The sequence below is a fragment of the Cryptomeria japonica genome, chromosome 1, assembly GCF_030272615.1.
Source record: "Cryptomeria japonica chromosome 1, Sugi_1.0, whole genome shotgun sequence".
NCBI lineage: Eukaryota > Viridiplantae > Streptophyta > Pinopsida > Cupressales > Cupressaceae > Cryptomeria > Cryptomeria japonica.
The window spans coordinates 505,652,537-505,663,988 of NC_081405.1; the positions used below are offsets into that span (position 1 = coordinate 505,652,537).

The 11,452-nt window shown below is 32.5% G+C and overlaps 1 protein-coding gene across 1 annotated transcript; it reads right to left on the reverse strand.

Annotated features, from left to right (window-relative positions):
- Positions 1-4,168: 4,168 nt before the first annotated feature.
- On the reverse strand, positions 4,169-5,564 carry LOC131052275 ((R,S)-reticuline 7-O-methyltransferase). The gene is made up of 3 exons (XM_057986903.2): positions 4,805-5,564; positions 4,645-4,709; positions 4,169-4,538 (listed from the first exon to the last, which is right to left on the reverse strand). Exons 1-3 carry the CDS (start codon positions 5,547-5,549, stop codon positions 4,239-4,241), a joined length of 1,110 nt encoding a protein of 369 aa, XP_057842886.2. The 5' UTR covers positions 5,550-5,564; the 3' UTR covers positions 4,169-4,238.
- Between the last annotated feature and the right edge of the window lie 5,888 nt (positions 5,565-11,452).

Consider the following 11,452-nt stretch of genomic DNA (forward strand, 5'->3'; position numbering starts at 1 on the left):
ATGCTTTCAATCAAGACGAGATGCCTGTTTTCTGTGAGCAATAGAATGGTAGAGTGCACGACAATGAAATTATTATTTTTTTAAACTTAAAAATTAATTAAAATCCTGTACTCAGCGTTGAATAAGTACTGCGTATTCAATAAGAGTTGCTCAATTCATGTCCTCTCTTGTGATTGCCATGAGTTGGTGACTATAAGATATTAAATGCTTTGCCATAAACATTACGCTTAATTTCCTGAGCACAAAGTCCAACACGGTTAATTTCTATATTTTTTTCTATTAAAAATTCATTAAAATTGCCAGCAAAATTCTATGAACCAATTGCATTTTAAAGAAAAAAATAAAGAAAATCTGAAAAAATAATAATATCAAAAGAATTTTTTCATTGGTTTGGCAAGCAAAATTAATATTAAAGAGTGACATGAAAACATTAGTTCCTGCATAAAGCAGGGACTAAAAGTGCTCTCTCGTTATCCCGCTGAGGCAAAGCAACCTAGAATGCATTATGGGTGTGCCAGTTAAGACCTGCATTAACGAGGCAAGATTGAAGTTAAAGGTTAATTATTAAAATTGTTTAATCATCTTGTAACTTGACAAACTTGACATTGTACATATAGCAAATTTCACAATCAAATTTGACAAACTTGATATTTTGATGCCAGGTGATTAAACAATTTTAATAATTAAACAATCCAATCCACTCCACACCACTCTAATCCAATTTTAATAATGATTTCACAAACTTGACATTGTGCATATAGCACCTTCACTCCACTCTGGGCCACTATCTTTTCTCTGTACTCGGGGATCCACGCAAAATTGCAGAAGTTGGCTCTGCAAGTGAAGACGAATGGTATTTTGAAATTCTTTTCAAATATTATAGTTGCAAATGCCCTCATAGATATGCATGCAAAATATGGATTCGCAGACATAGACTTAACATGTGAACTCAAAGAAATAATGATTCCAGGATATATTTGAAATGGAATTGTATCAAAAGCAAACGTATACGGTAGATTGTAAAACCAAATTCAACCTCCTTTGCCTCCATGCTCCTAGCACACACGACTAAAATTTGGAAGCTTTGTAACAGTGTATGGATATCGATCGTAGCACAAATGGTTTTTATCAGATGATGTGGGTGCAAATGTCATGTCGACATATGAGCAAAATGTGGAATCAAAGGCAATGCACACGAACTGCTCGACATAATGCCCATGTGCAAATGTGCAAAATGTGGAAGAAGTAACATGGCATTCGAACTGTCTGATGAAATGTTTCAAAGAAATGTAGTTTCATGAATGAGAAAATAGAGATAAGACATAACAGAATGCCCCAAAGAGATGTCATCTTATGGAACACAATGAAGGAAAACTTTGCAGAAAATGATTCAAGACTTTGAAGCTAATGTGATGGGCAGGTGTATTGCCAAGTTCCATAGCATTTCTTAGTTCAATATTTCGCTCAAAGGCATATATGCAACATACACAACGTACGTGAATTGTTTGATAAAATGCCTTATGGCTTGTAAAGGCAAAGCTTTACAATAAGATTATAGCATGGATCCAACAGAGCAAGAAAATGGATAATTATAGTTTGAAATGGTTTGTAGACATGCACACAAAATGTGGTAACAAAAACAAGGCAATATAGTTTGAAATGGGTTGTAGACATGCACACAAAATGTGCTAACAAAAACAAGGCAAGTTAACTGTGTGACAGAATGTCTCGAAGAGAGGCCATTGAAGAGTAATGGAGTGATTGGAGAATGTGCACAAATGAAATTTACTTGCTGGATGTGGGTTTGTTGAAAGTAGAGATTATAAAGTGCAGGTGGGAGACTCGTGCCTCTGAGCATTTATTTTTGTGGGGATGTGAAGATGATAGATTCAATATATGTGATGACAATGCAAGGAAAGGTTGTAAAGAGTTTTTCATCTGGTGTAAAAAGGAAGAAGAAGGGTGAACTATCACTGATGATGACAATGCTGATGACGTTGTTTCTAGTATAAATGTTGTGCCCAAAGAGGAGAAACATTATGTTGATGCAGATGATGAGGATAATAAAATGCAATGAAAAATATTTTTCATCAAATTTTTTATATCTTTTTATAATTAATAAATATTTTTATGTCTCTTTGATAACAATCTAGATTAAAATATTTAAAAATAAATTTGTTTATAATACATCAATACTTAAAGCACATTTTAAGAATTATTAAATTAAAAGAATAAATATATTTCTATTTCTGAATAAGAAATCATTCTTACAAAAATTTGATTGAAATATTTATAGACAATTTTGTAGAAAGAATTCTTAAAATAAAGAACAACATATTACTCTTTCTAAATCGAATCATTTCACACTTGGAAATTGTGTTAGAACTCACAAGATACTATACGAAAATAACAATATAGAGCTTCACATGGACTTTTTAACTTTACTACTGCAAGTGCATAATAAAGTCCATAAATCATATAAAATGCATATACGATGAAGGAGCAAAAAGTAACTTAAAAGCTGCAGACAAAGCCCTATTCATTCAAGATGCGGCTAATCTCACAGAAAATGACACTTTGTACGATTTCTAAAATCTGCAAAACACAATAGATTTTCGTGAAATCTGCAACAGTTAAATCTTCATGATCAGCATCCCCATTGCTGTAAAAACATAAAAAAAAAAAAAAAAAGAACAAAAATCACTATGTACCATTTTGTGTGGAGATTAGCCACATACATTCATTATCACTATGTTCTCCAGTTGTCCTATATAACATCAACAGATAAAATGTTTTCTAGTAGTCAGTATTTATTTTATTGTAGACGAAAAAAGTCATATTTCAAGAGAAATGGATCACACACATTCTCCAACATTTCATGTGGCTGATTGGTTTTAACGATGACATCTTCCTTAAGCTAAGGCAGTCTGTTCTGTTGGAATATTGTTTAGTAATTCCTCCCACTTGCATAGTTTTATGCTTTTAGTTTTTTCAGCTTTATTTATGTTTTAGTTTTTAGTTTTAGTTTTTTCCTTTATTCTCAATAATACAAGTTTTTCAAAATCTAGATGTATCTAAAACCTCTATATAATAAGGTAGTTGTAATTCATTCTCCATCAATTAGTCTGATCCTTGATCAGTTGATCAAGAAGCTCTTGCAATCTCTTCAATTAATAGAACAGTTTATTTGTGTTCCAATTTCATATTTCTTTCATTTGGTATTAGAGCAGGTTTGAGAATGTATTCTAATTTAAGAAAGATCGTGGGAAGTTGAAGATTTTGAAGAACCAGTTGGAGCACTGAAGAAATTACTAAATCCAGTCATAGCTGAAGACAAAATAAACAATCCACAAGAGCCCTCCAAAGAAGATCGGTGAAGATCACAAATATTTTTCCATTAGCAAGCCACCCGTGCTCAAAGGGTGAAGTATTTTTGAAGCCAACAATGTCAAGCTTACTTTCAATGTAGAAGCCACCTCCTCAATGAGGTGAAGTCAACCCTCAAAAGAGGAGATTATAATCTGACATAAACTATAAGTTTAAAACCACCTATGCATGGTGAAGCCCTCAATTTGTGAGGAAGCACAATCATGGTCTTTGAAGAGGCCATAGTATTTTGTCAAAAAAAGGAGAGAAGCCTTCTACAAGAGAAGAGAAGATCACAAGTTTTGTGAAAACTAGATAAATTATTTTTAGCCACCCATAAGCAACCATGTGTGAGAAAGTCAAACCCAAATCTTAGAAAAGGCTTGAAGGAGTTAAAATTCAAGAATTTGCAGTCTAAACAGAAATCATTGCATGATGGATCATGGTAGGAGTTGAGCCCGTTGAAGTCGGATGAAGATAAAATTGTTTTTTGTGTTAAATCCATTAGTGGTTGAAATTAAGGGGGAGATTGTTGGAATATTGTTTAGTAATTCCACCCACTTGCATAGTTTTATGCTTTTAGTTTTTTCAGTTTTATTTCTGTTTTAGTTTTTAGTTTTAGTTTTTTACTTTATTTTCAATAATACAAGTTTTCCAAAATCTAGATGTATCTAAAACCTCTATATAATGAGGCAGTTGTAATTCATTTTCCATCAGTTAGTCTGATCCTTGATCAGTTGATCAAGAAGCTCTTGCAATCTCTTCAATTAATACTAGTTATAAAATGAAGATGGAACACAGAGAAAGAAAGCTGGAAAGATGCATTAATGAGAGAGGCAACCTATTTCTCTGTAGATAGCTACACAGAGCGGCTAATAAGGAAAAGCTTCAATTACAGACTGCAATGCTGGTATGGCAATAACATTGAAACGAGGAAATCCTCCTTCCTTCAACAGATTCTTCCACTCCTCCTCACTTCTTTCTTTCCCACCAGAGCTGAACGCAAGCATTATCAGATCAAACACAAGACCCAAACTAGGATCCATCGCTGTCTTCTCTGCAGCGTTCAGAACCGGATCTACAATGATCACCTTCCCTGTTTCTGGAATCGCCTTTCTGCATTGCTTCAGAATCTTCACGCAGTCCTCGTCCCCCCAGTCATGCAATACCCACTGCAACATTTCAAGGAAAAAACAAAAAACCCGTTGAAAAACCCTCCTCTGCAAAAACCCTCCCACAATCACATACAAAAAGAAGCATTAAATTCGATCCGCCGACCTTCATGAATACAGCGTCTGCAGATGGCACCTCTTTGAACATGTCTCCTCCAACATGCTTTACCCCTGCATAATGGACAAAACAAAGTAAAAAACTGTTGAATGAAAAACAGAGTCCATTTAAGGCCATCTGTAAGATATTTACAATTAATTATTTATACCCGTGAAATGGGGAGCCGTAGCTATGACGTGGGGGAGATCGTAGTTGATGCCGTTGATAGTTGGATGGGCCTTCACGATCTCTCCAACGGTCGCTCCGATGCCGCCTCCGACGTCCACCAAGGAATTCAAGCCCTGAAACCCCTCGTATTTAGACAAGATGGCTTTCATAACGATGTTGGCGTTGCAAGCCATGGCTTGGTTGAACAGGTCGCTGTACTGAGGGTGCGCCACCGCGTAGTCCCAACTTTGAAGGCCGTGTGCCTTCTCGAAAGCCACGCCGCCCTCCAGGATGCACTCGTTCAAATGGTGCAACGGCGCCACGCTCCTCACGTCGTCCTGCATAAGTAACATGGCACTCATGGAGAGCGACGCGCCGTCTTTTAGCATCCATTTAGAAGCGGGCGTTAGGCCGTATCTAACTTCATTTTCCCTTTCGCTCGTTTCGGCCCTGAAAAAATTCTTGGCAACGAGGAATCGCAGGATTCTGAAGAGGCAATTGACGTCGGGCTTTTGGGTGGGAAGCTCCGCTGCAATTTGCGAGAGGGAAAGCGTTGCTTTGGGGCCGTGGCGCGCAATGATGTCTGGGATTCCGAGCAGAACGACGGATTTTACCGCCAAAGAGTCCACAAACGCAAACGTATATTTCCATGCCTCCGCTTGGCCGGCTTGTTCTTCTTCCTCGCTCTCGAACAAGCTCGTGCAAGGGCTATTTGCTGCTGCAGCATTCATATTTCCCACTTTCATAAACTGTAAATTAGATTACTGAGATATATACACACAAAAGGCCCGTGTATATGTATATATAAAGTTCTCTAGCGACATCATGACATAAGCTTGGGAAAATATCTTGGGTTTTAACTCGCTTACCCATTCCATTTTACTTGTTTATGCTTAAGCATTATTAGTTTGTTAGACACGAATACTAATAAATTTACTACCTAATCATGTTAGAATATATAAAATACGTAGAGAGATAGCTTTCTGGAGGTATTTATTTTTAATATTTTCACTCTCAAGTTTAATAGGCATCTCAGAAGGATATCTCTCGGTGTATTTTATATATATTATAAAATTAAATATATAAGTTAGTAGCAGTCGGAGAACAACTTGGTAAACATTAAATAAATATATATTTAAATTTTATGGTATTACTATAATATTAATATATATTATAAATATATTATTTTATTTTATATTAAATTATTATTTTATGGTTTTCTCATGTCTATTCCTTCTGTGGTGTCGCTTTTCATCTGGTAAGATGCTATGTTTTATTCGGAAAGTTTTGGTTAGATTTGGAGGATGGTGGTTGTCATTGAGACCTTGGAACATGCAGATTGTTTGGTATACGAGATGGTTTCTCATCCTTCTGCTCTTTTCTTGGCTGCTTCTGTGGGCTATCATGTGGCTTGGTCTTATTCTAGTTCCTCGGGGTCTTCAGCATACTTCCCTTCTCCTTCTTTGGATTATATTATGTTTGCTCACGATGTTTGTCTTGGCAGGATCTCTTATAATAATTTCTCTTCTGGTTATTGGTATCATACTAATCAGTGGTTTGGAGAGTTGTGTTTCATAGACATGGGTGGCCCAGCTTCGAAGCTTATCTTGGTTTTTTTTGAATGGGTGCACTTTTGCCTGGTGTTTCACTTTCACAGTTTTCTCTTGTATGCCTCTTCTGGCAGCTTCCTTTATATCTAATGAGGCTTGTTATGTAATTGGGAAAGGTTTTTGGGTGGATTGGGCCCATGGGCTTCTTGTAATGGGTAGATAGGCTTGTGTTATCTGAGCAATACTGGAGGGTTTGCTTACTAGTTCTTTCCCTTCAGTGCTCTTTGAACCAGACACCCTGTAAAAAACAAATATTATTAATATAATTTAGTGGTTTATCCACTTTTATTAAAAATAAAAATAAATAAATAGCATTATAACTGTAACTATATCTCGACCTTATTTGTTTAATTTATTGATATGGTTTGATTATAGTTAGATTGGGGTTTGTTTATGATTAGGGTTTGATTATGACTTGGGTTAGGGCTTGCTTATGGTAATTGCTAGGCTTTTATTATGTTTAGGGATTGGTACAGTTAGGGTTTGATTATGGTTAGGGTTTAATCATGGTAAGACAAGGGTTCAAGTTGAAGCTACAGTTTAATTCAAGGGTTAGCATTAAGTTTGGAGTTACGTTATGGTTAGGTTTAAATTATAGTAAGGTTAGGTTTAGGGTTAAGGTTAGGCTATAACTAGTGTTATTATTCTAGGATAATGCTTGAGGTAAGGATTGAGTTTCAATTAGAATTAAAGTTAGGCTTACGAGTAAGGTTCAATGAGGATTATAGCTTGGATTATAGTAAAGGTTAGGGTTTAGGTTCAATATAGGGTTTAATTATTGTTAGGGCTAATTATAGGTTAGGCTATCATAAGAATTCAATTACATTTAGAGTTACTATTAGGATTCAAAGAGGGTTAGGGTTTAAGGATAAAGCATCATGTGTTAGAGTTAGGATTCTATTAACAAAGTTGGGTTTTAAAGTTAGGGTTAAGGTTTAATTAGGGTTATGGGTTACATTAGCATAAATATTAATTAGGTTTGGCATTCAATTAGGTTTAGAGTGGGGATATGTTTAAGGTTAGGTTGGGTTTAGGGTTAAGGGTTAAGTATTAAGTTCAAGATATCTTTCAATTATGGTTAGGGTTAATTATAGGGTTGGATCAACATAAGAATTAAACTATATTTAGATTAGGGTTAGGGTTCAATTTTAGGTTAGGTTAGGTTTAGGGTTAATGTCATGTTGCAATTAAGTTTACTATTAATAGACAAATCTTGGGATTATTGTCTGGGTTGAAATAATATTCAAGTTATAGTTTAATATGCATTATGTTTCAAACATAATTAGGGTTAGGGTTAATATTAGGTTAGGGCTGGGGTTCAATTAAAGTAAAATATTTGAATTAGAGTTAAGGTTATAGTTAATTAGAGTTAGGGTTTCATTATGGTAAGGATTTTATTATAGTTAGGGTTAAAATTAGAGTTCAATTAGCGTTATAATTAGGATTAGGGTTTAAGATACATTGGGGTTAGCGTTAGATTAGGATAAGAGTTCAATTAGGATTAGAATTCAATTAGGGTTACAATTAAGTTTAGGGTTGGGTTTCACTATCTAGATTAGAGTTCAATTATTGTTAGGATTGAATTTAGGGCTAGGATTGGATTAATTGTTAAAATAGGGTTTAGTTGTAGTTGGAGTTTAATTCTAGGGTTAGAGTTAAGTTTAGGATTAGGTTATAGGTTTCAATTATGGTAAGATTAGGTTTAGGCTTAAGGTTACTATTATGGTAAGATTAGGTTTAGGTTATGGTAAGATTAGGTTTAAGGTTACTATTATGGTTTATTTTATGGTAAGATTCGATTTAGGGTTAGGGTTAAAATTGTTTTATAGTTATGGTTTAATTAGGATTAGAGTTTGATTAGGTTTAGAGGTGGCTTAGGGTTAGGGTTAGGTTTATGGTACATTAAGGTTAAGGTTAGGGGTAAGATTTAGTGAGGGTTAGGGTTAGGGTTTAATAAGTGTTATTGAAAATATCTTCGATTAGGGTTATGGTTAATTTACAATTAGGGTTCAAATCTAGGGTTTGAGTTATAATTCAATTAGCATTATGATTCAAGCATAATTAGTCTTATGGTTATGGTTAGGGCAGAGTTGGTGTTCAATTAGGGGGAAATCTTTGAGTTAGGGTTAGGGTTATAGGTATTAGAGTTAGGGTTCAATTATGGCTAGAGTTTGACTATAGTAACGGTTTAATTATAGTTGGGCATAAGATTAGACTATAATTATGGTTTGGATTTAGCTCAATTAGGTTTAGCGTTTAATTAGGATTAGAGTTCAATTACTGTTAGAGTTAGGGATAAGATTCAATTAGGAGTAATTTTAGGGTTAGTTTTAGTTTATGGTTAAGTTTAAATTAGGATTGGGTATGCATAGGATCATGGTGGACCAAACAGGCCCTTAATTGGCAATGGAAATTAGAAAAGAAGAGTTAGGCAACTTGACGTAAAAATTTGAATAAGGTACCAAAATTATTTCAAAAATATGTAAGAATTAAATCTGTGGCAAATTGAATTTAGTTTCTAAGATACTAGTTATTTTTTAAAAATAAATAAATTTATTTGATAAAAATTTTAAATTTCAATGTAGTAGTACTAAAATTTTAGGAAAAAGATAAGAAGTGTGTGTCTGTCTGACCACCCTAACCACAATCAAATCATAATATTTTTTTTATAATATTTTAAATATAAGTAGAAGATTCATGTCCAAATGTGAAACATATTTTTTTGTATTTTTTTTTTAAATTTAAATAATTAATTAAGATCTTTTTACTACAACTTTTAAAAAATTTAAAAACTTGTATGTCTGACCACCATAACTTGGTCAAAAATTTATGAAATTCAATTTTTTTATTTTTTAAACCTATAGTATATGAAGCATAGAATGTGATGCATGTTTCAGATTCAAAAAATGTGATATTGTTTGAAAGTTATAGATATTTTTCAATCAACCTATGAATCAAGGCTTAGTTAGAATATCACCACTTTTTGGCTCCTCATGATCCTACACATACCTAATTATATTAGGGTTAAGTTTAGTTTAGGGTAAATATTAGGCTATGATCAAGCTTACAATTTGAGGATAATGCTTAGAGTTAGGGTTGGGGTTTAATTAGAATTAGTATTAGGGTTAAGGCTTAATTAGAATCCAAGTTAGTATTGTAATTTATTTAGGGTTAAATTAACGTTAGATTTAGTGTTAATATTCAAATAGGGTTAGAATGGTTTATGCCAATGTAAAGATTTAATTAGGGTTAGAGTTCAATTAAGTTTAAATTAGACATATGATCAAGGTTAGGTTGGGTTAAGGGTTAAGGATATGCTAGGTGCATGATTAAACTTCAAGATAGGGCTTAGCTATTATTAGGGTTAATTTGAGGGTTACATTTTTGTTAAGGTTCATTTACAATTATATTAGGGCTATAATTAAGATTAGGTTAGGCTAGGTTATAATTAGGGTTCGATTCTAGGAATATTCTTGAGGTTAGGGTTCTAGTTCAATTAGAGTTAGTATTAGGAATAGAGTTAGGGTTGAATAAGGATTTGGCTTAGTATCATAATTCAATTAGATTTCAATTCACTAAAGGTAGGGTTCATGTTAAGATTCAATCATAACCCTAATAACTAATAACTATTATATCAAATCAATATAGAGAAAACAATTATTGTTTAAATAATATACATTAAATATATTTTGTTTAATTGGAAATATGTTTAGGCAAGATAATTTAGCATAAGAGAATACCTCTTATGTAGGATTGAACAACTCAATCCAAAATAAAGTATTGCTTGATTTATCATGAGACCCAAAATGTAGATATCCAATAAATTTTCTTTTAAATTAATACATTATAATAAAAACTAGCATGCCTGATCAATGCAACTAAAAAATCACATAGGTAAGATTATAATAAAATAATAAGGCCTAATTGACGAGATATGTTTGGTTTTTTTCAATTAAATGAATAAATAACGTTTATGATAATATTTATTAAATAATTAATTTGAAATTGTATGTTTTTAACAAATTTAAAAATAGGAGGTTTGTAAGTTAAGTTAATTTTTAAGTATTATCTTAGAGCACTTAGACAATTAGTAGCATATGTAATTTTTGGGAAAATAAAATTAATCATTGAATAGTGGGATCAACAAATGAGAATTATTTTAATATAGATAGTTTGAATTTTTTTAACTTTTTTAGAAAAGAGCTTGTGAATAGAATATTAGTAGGTTGAAAATTTTATCTTCAACATGTGATGCCTGCAAGTATTTTTTTTACATAAGCAAAGAATCAAAAAACTCTCATGAATGAATCTATTTTACTTCTTACATATAAATCACTAATTAGCAATTAAGATATTTGCTATTGAAATGAAACAATAGTTTGAAAGTAACAATTATAATATTGAAACAAAACAAAAGATTTGTAAATTATTTAAAAATTTAAAACTACCATAAAATGATCATCTATACTTTCATTCAAAATATTTCATTAAAATTATCTAAATAAATCATTTTTATAGTAGCACTGTGCAAGGAAAAAATATCTCCATTATGCAAGTCATGCTAGCTAATGTAAGAGGATGTTCATTGTAGCACAAATTTGTTAAGGTTGTGCCCATTTTAGGTCATGCTTCCACTCGATTGTAAGAATTATAGAGCACAAATTTGAGGTATCATTAAGGGTATTCCACAACAACTTGGAATATAATTATATAGTATGCTTAGTATGAAAATACGGTAAAAAGTATATCAAAATAAAAAAGAAAAATCTGCTCTCTCAATTTCGAATCAAACTCATTTTTTTCTCATTCCTCAACAATATTTATTCTTTAGATGTTATTACTTAATATATTAAATTGAATGAACTTCAATGAGAGATTTAATGATATTGTGCAATAAAAAAGATGAATTATTGTTCATGATAATATAAATACAATACATTCATATAAATGATTATTCATAATAAATTAAAAAAAACTTTATACTTGAATGTAAATGAATTGGTTAAAAGGAATTGTAACTTGGAAATATGAACCATCTT

What these genes read in the sequence shown, in the direction of transcription:
- LOC131052275 (XM_057986903.2), bottom strand. Translation starts at nt 5,549, where the DNA reads ATGAAAGTGGGAAATATGAATGCTGCAGCAGCAAATAGCCCTTGCACG. An exon ending in TACGGCTCCCCATTTCACGG is followed by an intron (nt 4,710 to 4,804) that starts GTATAAATAATT and finishes TCCATTATGCAG; the next exon opens with GGGTAAAGCATGTTGGAGGA. An exon ending in CAGACGCTGTATTCATGAAG is followed by an intron (nt 4,539 to 4,644) that starts GTCGGCGGATCG and finishes GAAATGTTGCAG; the next exon opens with TGGGTATTGCATGACTGGGG.